Below are 7,253 nucleotides of genomic sequence, written 5' to 3'. Positions count from 1 at the left end.
CCGGGAGAAGGGACGGCGCGCCGACGGTGCCCGCTGCCCCCTGCCAGAGAGCGGCCGCGGGACATCCGCCGCCACGTCCGGGGAAAGAAGCGCGCTCTGAGATCCGGGTAGAGCTGGGGGTGGGGGCGAAGAGCCAGCGATGCGGGGAGCTGGCAGCCTCTGCCCCTGCCTGGCCCGCGCCTCAGAGGGGGCACGTGGTTGACGACTCGGGCTCTGCCTCTGTGCGTTTGGCAATTCTGACAAGTTTAAGCCCTTTGAATTGGTGGAGAAAAGGAGCCGGACAAGGCATTTATCATTCTCTTTATTATTTTGACGACTTCTCCACCTCCTGTCGACCCCAGGGCACACGAGTTCCCCTCTGCCCTCCAGGCTCTTGGCCGCCCAGGTGGCTGCGTCCAGTCGCTGCTTCCGAGCAGGAGCCTGGCAGAGCTAGGTCCCTGGGCCGCGCGTCAGTCTTCCCTGGGCTCGGATCTGCACCCCTCAGCCTCAGCCCTTGCTCCCAGGATGGCAGGAAGTGTGGGTGTCCCCTCTTTGGGGTGGGAGCGGAGGGTGCAGGCCCCGAGGGCCAGGGGGCGTCCTCCAGGGTCTGGGGAAGTAGAGATACAAATACACCCTCCCCGAACCCAGGACCAGAAGTCGGACTGCACGCACTGCGGGGTCCCCCAAGCTCTGTGGCTTGGCTCCTCTAGCCCCCGGACCTGCGGCCGGTGCCGAGCCCTCTTGCGCAGAGCAAAAGCTGGGAGACTAAGCAGCCTGCTGGGAGGGGAGCGCGCGAGCAGAGCTCGGACCGGAAGGACCGCAGCGGGGAGCGTGGGAGGGTGCCAGGACCGCTGAGATCCTCAGTTTAGGCGCGGGGCGCTCCACTTCTGCCCCGGGCGCAGGAAGCCGCGCCGAGGTTCAAGGTGGTGGCGGAAAACCGCAGCTTCCTCCGGGGAAAGCCGCAGCCCTGCGAGGGCGTCTGTGGAGGACGCCATCTGAGCGCACAGTGAGGACCGCAGTGGCCAGGGGTCTCTGCGCAGGACTCTTCTTGAAGAGACACCCCCGCGCAGGTTCCCTCCAAATCCAGTCTAAGTCAACATCTTAGAGCATCCAGTCTTCCTGGTGAATCCAGCGGGCGCCCACAGGGTCCAGGGAGGGTACCCGTTCACAGCAGTCTCCCCGGGCATCCAGACTGAGCTTTGCTGGTCCCTGGGCTGGCGCTGGGGAGCCTGATGAGTGTGCCGCACACTTGAGAGACCTGCAGTGACACGTGCCGGGAGCAAACCCTCAACTTAGTCCTGCTTTGGGGATGTCCTGGCCACGCAGACAGCAGGCACTAGCCCTGGAGAGGTGCCCCTGGAAAGGGTGTGGAAGGTAGCCCCAGCCACCCTGGAACTCTGCTGGGGACATGGCCCCACTTGGGAACTATTGTTGCAACCCTAACCCCCGGAGGCTCTCTTAGTGTCTGGAGAGACAGGCACCAAGGTGACTTGACTTCTGACATGCAGTAGTGGCTGGTGGGCGAACCCTGGCCAGCGTCCCTCTGTGAGCTCCAGATTTGGCTCTCCCCCTCACTTCCTGTATCCAAGGACCCTCTGCCTGGGACATCTCCCACCCAGGTCCACTGCCAACTCAGCTTGGGTGGCCCCGCGGTGGGGTTACAGTATCCACCCGTGCGAACCTTCCTGTCCCACTCCAGGGTTTGAATTACCCTTCTGGGAGGCTGACACTCTCCTCTCCAGTGCAGCACTCTCTCCTCGTGCACCTCCAGCCCCCACCCCCTGTGGGGTGTGGGGTGACCTCACCGTCCTGAGCTGGCGGTGCACAGAGCTTCCTCTGGCTCGGTGGAGGCGGAGCGATGATGGGCCTTCCCAACTTTCCCAGGCATCCTGGAGATTACCGCGGTGGAGGTGGGCGTCGTGGCCATCAAAGGGCTTTTCTCTGGGCGGTACCTGGCCATGAACAAGAGGGGACGGCTCTATGCTTCGGTGAGTCCAATCTCTTGCATGGGTGGGCACTGATAGAGTAGCCGTCTCGCTGGAACGCCACTTCAGGGGACAGAGGGGACGGGGGTGTTAGAAAGCTGTGCTCAGGGATGTGCAGGACCCAGAACTCTCTTGGGGAGGCAGCCCCAGCCGATGGGCCTGCAGGGAGGGTCCTGCTGGGATTCTGTGGTTCTGCGGGTGGGAAATATCCGCACCTTGTTGTCAATTGTTACGACCTTCTCTGAAGGTAGCTGAGAGCAGAGGAGGGGTGGACCCCGAATTTCCACTGAAATTAATGGACCCAAGCAAACTTGCAAGCATACGCAGGGGGTCCCCGTGGAAAGCTCTTCTGTTGGGCAGGACAGAGCTCTCCGGGGAGGAGCAGGGCAGGCTCAGCCAGCCAAGGGGCAGGGAGTGGGAAAGCGAGGGCTGTCGGTGCTTAGGAGGGAAATGAGAGGACAGCAGGAGGGAGCCCTGTCCCAGGCCACGCCCCAGCCCAGATGCACAACCCCCTCTACCTACCGCATCCCCTGGATCTGTGGGCAGCGTCCAGGGAACACCTGGTGTGAAATGCCAGGAAGTTTGCCCCTTCAGCTAATGACCGCGTGCCACGGGCCGGTTGTCCTTGAGCACTAAGCCCTCACACAGGCCAGAGGTCACAGCAGCGCTCCCCACAGGTAGTCACCTCCCTCTGACCCACTCTGCCTGTACGGAAGCACCCCACCGCTCTCCTGCCTCTGAGCCTGGTGATCCCTTGTAAGCTGCTCCCATTGTGGGTGGTCAGTTGTTTTGCTAAAGGAGGAGCAAACCTGGGTGCCCGTGCCTGCCTTCTCCGGCCCAGGGCCCCTGGCCAGAAACCGCGTCTGGAAGCAGAAGCTCTCGACCCGCTCCCTGCTCAGTGATGAGAACGTGCCCTCTGCGGGGTCCTCTGCGGGGGTCGGGCCTGGCTGAGCTGTCCCTTCAGCGAGCAGGACTGGGGCTCTCTGGAACTCCAAGCCCCTGGCTCCAGAGAGAGGAACTTCACTTTGATCCTTGAAATCAACCATTCATGGTTGCTCCTCCCTCTCAGAGTGAAGGACACCCCATGGAGGAGGTCTGGTGGCCTTTATTAGTGGCACTTCCTGGCCACAAAGGAGGCCCCCTGACCGAGGAGGACAAAGCACTCTCCTCCAGTGAGGGACCCGATCGGATCTGGTGATCCCATGGGTGAGAGGCCACCTGTGTCTTCTGTCCCCAGAGCTCACAGCCCTGGTCTTGGGGGAGGAGGGGTTGAGGTCCAGTCCCACTGGGGACCACGAGGCCAGGGATGGCTTGGCAATCCAGCTGGATGGTGCGGAACTTTCCAGAGCACCCGGCAGAAATGGTCTCACGGCCCTGCAGAGGGAGGCAGCTGGGGGCCAGCCTGTCCTCCCCTCCTCCTGCAGACTCCACCCCCACCCCTGCCCCTTGCTGCCTGGGTGCCCTGGATTTGCTGGCCTTCCTTCTCCCCTTCACCGGCCATCTCGTCCACTTCGTGGGCAGGTGACCATTGGATTGCACCCTGACAACCCCAGTGCCTGACCCAGCTTCTGAGTTAGAGATCGCCACCCTCCTTGGGATACCCGAGCAGCTCAGAGACCCCAGGCAGAGGGCAGCACAGCCCACTGGAGCTCAGCAGGCCCCTGACCCCGACCTCAACCCTGGCCCCATAGCCACTCATCCAGCCTGGAGTCAGCTGGGAAGACCCCCCTCAGCCCCAGTGCATACGCCCACCTCCCTCTAGCTCCTCCCAGAGGACAGCGTCTGCGCACCAGCCTGTTCCTTCCTACCTGGGCTGCGGCAGCAGCCGTGGGACCAGGTGTCTGGCCTATAGCCTGCCTGTCCTACAGCCCAGCCAGCCACTCACCCGTCCGTCCCCCCAGCTGTCATCCACCCATCCATCTGCTCACCTGTCCATCCACCCATACCTGCATGCGTGCACCTGCCCACCCATCCACCCTGTCGGGCATACATATCCACCCTCTGCCTACTCCACCACGAACATGTCCACCCGCCATCCATCCACTGCTCTCCCCTCTAGCCACCCACACAGTCACCCAGTCGGCCACCCACCCATCCATCCATACCCACATGCCTATATCCACCCACCCTCTCTCTCTCCCTCCATTCACCCTCCCTCCCCCATCCAGCACCGTTCATCAGTGTCCTTGACACTCACCGGATGACATACTCTGCTAGGTGCATGCTGAGGGACCACCTTAAGAAGCATGTCCTGCCCTCCAGGACCCACATCACCCACAGATCAGCCCGGGGCAGTGGGAGGGGCGGTGCCCGTGCCTTCTCTCCCTCCCTGGCCTACAGCTCCCGCTCCCCGGCTCAGCTCTCCACACGGGCTGTGCCCCTGCCCATGCTGACCCTGCCGACACGCCCTCCTCGAACACCCCCCCTCCTTCCGGGCACTTCCAAGCCACGCCTTGTCCACCAGGTGTCTCGGAGTCCACTTCGTGTGTACAAGTGGCTCTGGGGAAGGGCCTGGGTGGGACAGCGGCCAGAGCAGGCCTGGCCACTGCTGCCAGCGAGTCCGAGCTGGGCTGTCTGAAGTCTGTGGCTCTGGCGCCCCTGGTCATTTTGGCTACCCAGTGTCCACAGGTGCCAGCAGTACTCTGTGCGTGGGAGGGCCTGCGCCTCTGGCCCTGAGGCCCACAGGTCTCTGTGTGGGAACCAGGTGCTGGCACAGCATGGGGGGACAGGACTGCCCTGACCCCAGTCCCTGGGTCCCCAGAGAGCACCTGTGCAGGGTCGGGCAGAGGCCAGACGATGCCATATCCCCCTGGGGCCGGATGCCACCCTGGCTTCCTCACTACAAATGGGGGGGTGGCCCTGGGCAGGGCACTCCACGAGGTGACCCGGGAAGTCCTGGGCATCCCCAGGGGGCAGGAGGGCAGGAGGGCAAGGAGGGTTTGGGTGATGGGGAGTGGTTTCCCCTGACCCTCGATCCTGACATCTCTGGCCCCGGTCACTGCCAGGTCAGATGCTACCCACTCCTGGACCTGGGCCCGACAGCCTGTGACCCTGAAAACAGGCTCAGGGTCCTCTGGGTCTCCTTCTCTCCAGAGCTGCCCCCTCCCACTCCTGTGGGGTCACCACACCCCAGAGGGAAATGGCCACTGGGGCCCTGTCCCTGCTCTCTGGCCGTTCCCTAGGAGAAGGAGGTCCTGCAGCCTGTCCAGCCCTGTCCCCAGCGTGGTGGTCCCCAGGCAGGTGCTCCTTGTCCCCCGTGGTTGAGCCTGAAGCCTCAGTGGGTCTCCTGAGGCCTGCCCGCCCCCCGCGGCGTCCACCCCACAGAGGGAGGCCCCACAAGCAGCAGTCCCTGTGGCTGGGCCTCGGGAGCCCTGGTGACATCGCTTCAAGTGCCTTTTGGCTTTGCAGGCTGGGGACGGTGGCCAGGCCTCTGTGCCCTTGGGCAGCGCGGTGCTGCTGAAGGGCACGCGACCCTGGCGACACCTCCTTCAGCAGGGCTCACTGCGCTGTGGAGGCAGGGACTCAGTCCCTCTCGGGCCTGGCACAGGTCCCAGGGGCTTCTGAGGACAGTGTCTTCCTCTCTGCCTGCTGGCGCCGGAGTCCCGGGCCCCTGTGCTCCTCCCTGGACCAGCAGCGTCCAGGTTCTTACTGAGCACGCCCCTCTGACCAGGCTCCAGGTGGATTGCACCCATGATGCCCAAGACTGTGCTTCTCAGACAGCCAGGGCTGGGGGACCCAAACCCGCCCCTAGTGGAGACCCAGGCTCCTGAAAGCCAGCCACACCCCCGTGTTGGGTTCTCTGTTTTGTTGTGGAGCCAGGTCCCCGTCACCCCCAGTGGTGACACCACAGGGCCTGCTGCCACTCCAGCTCTTCTTGTTCTTTTATGCTATTTCTTCAAAAGAGCTCTGGGTGCCCCCTCTTCTTTGTCCAGCTGTCCAGTCCCTGCTGACCTCAAGGCCGCCAAGGGCCCCTGGGTGGGAAGGTCCCATCTCTGCCCCGCAGCCTGTCCCTAAGCTGGGACACCCCACAGTTGGTGCGTCAGTGGGGCGTGGCGGCTGGAGGGCCCAGAGAGGAGAGGCGGGGCGTCCAAGTCCCCAGAGGTGCTCAGAAGACCTTGTGGAGAAAGAGACTTGGAGCCCCAGCCGCAGCAGGCCTCCGTGGCCTCCCGTGGCCCTGACGTGGCCTCTCGCCCGCAGGAGCATTACAGCGCGGAGTGCGAGTTCGTGGAGCGGATCCAGGAGCTGGGCTACAGCACCTACTCCTCCCGGCTGTACCGCTCGGTGCCCGGGGGCCCGGGGACACGGCGGCCGCCCAGTGCCGAGAGACTGTGGTACGTGTCCGTGAACGGCAAGGGCCGGCCCCGCCGGGGCTTCAAGACCCGCCGCACGCAGAAGTCCTCCCTGTTCCTGCCCCGCGTGCTGGACCCCAAGGACCACGAGATGGTGCGGCGGCTGCAGAGCGGCCACTCCAGGCCCCTGAGCAAGGGCGGCCAGCCCCGGCGACGGCGGCAGAAGAGCCCGGGAGGCCACGGGGGAGCCGAGCCCTTGCACATCTGGGCTCCGAGCTGAGTGTCCACCAGCCTCGCCTGCCAGGTGGGGGCTGGGGACACGTCCCCAACCTCCCTGTGATCTTGGACAAGGCCAGAGAGCCCGGGGCCTGCACAGCTACAGGGGGCTGCTCTAAGACACTTGTAGTGACGGTGTCCAGGGGCCGCTGAAGGGACCGAGGACAGCCCAGTGCCACCAGGGTGGATGGCGCAGGGTCCCCAGAGCAAACATTAAAGTATTTTATTCTGCTGTCACTTGCCCGACGTCCTGCGGGGGAAGACCTCGCGGCCTTTCTGGGCACATGCGCCCCCCGTCCAGTCCGTGTCAGCAGTGGCGCGAGATGTCACACTGTGTTCCGAGCAGTGGGCTGAGCTGCGTGTGGGCGGAGAGGAGGCCTGTGCCGTCCACGTGGAGCTCGGGGCTCTGTGCGTCCCTGGAGGCTGCGTGTGCATGTGTGTGTGGGGGGGGGTCCTGTGTGCATGTGTGTGCACGTGTCCGTGTGTCTGTGTCTGTGTGTGTCCTGTGTGCGCGTCTGTATGTGTATGGTGCATGTGTCTGTGTCTGTATGGCGGAGAGGCAGGACAGAGTGTGTGTGTGTGCGTGTGTGTGCGTGTGTGGGGGGATGGAGGAGGAAAGGAACTCACTTTGTTCTCGAATCCCACGAGGCCCCTCCCACTGGAAGCTGTGTGTCCCCTCAGGCAGGGACTCTGTCCTTCTTTGTCCTTGAAACCTGCCGCTGCC

The 7,253-nt window shown here is 64.1% G+C and overlaps 1 protein-coding gene across 1 annotated transcript in view; it reads left to right on the top strand.

Moving 5' to 3' along the window:
* Positions 1-6,689, top strand: part of Fgf3 (fibroblast growth factor 3) — a 25,594-nt gene extending 18,905 nt beyond the window's left edge. The window contains exons 3-5 of the mRNA XM_015503060.2: positions 690-810; positions 1,864-1,967; positions 6,162-6,689. Coding sequence (XP_015358546.1) covers positions 690-810; positions 1,864-1,967; positions 6,162-6,533 — 597 coding nt within the window. The 3' untranslated portion in view covers positions 6,534-6,689. The remainder of the gene's footprint in view (positions 1-689; positions 811-1,863; positions 1,968-6,161) is intronic.
* The last annotated feature ends 564 nt before the right edge of the window (positions 6,690-7,253 follow it).

This window comes from Marmota marmota, unplaced genomic scaffold, assembly GCF_001458135.2.
Source record: "Marmota marmota marmota unplaced genomic scaffold, marMar, whole genome shotgun sequence".
Taxonomy (NCBI): Eukaryota; Metazoa; Chordata; class Mammalia; order Rodentia; family Sciuridae; genus Marmota; species Marmota marmota.
Note: the sequence above shows the minus strand (reverse complement) of the source record. Positions and strands in the feature narration are given on the sequence as shown.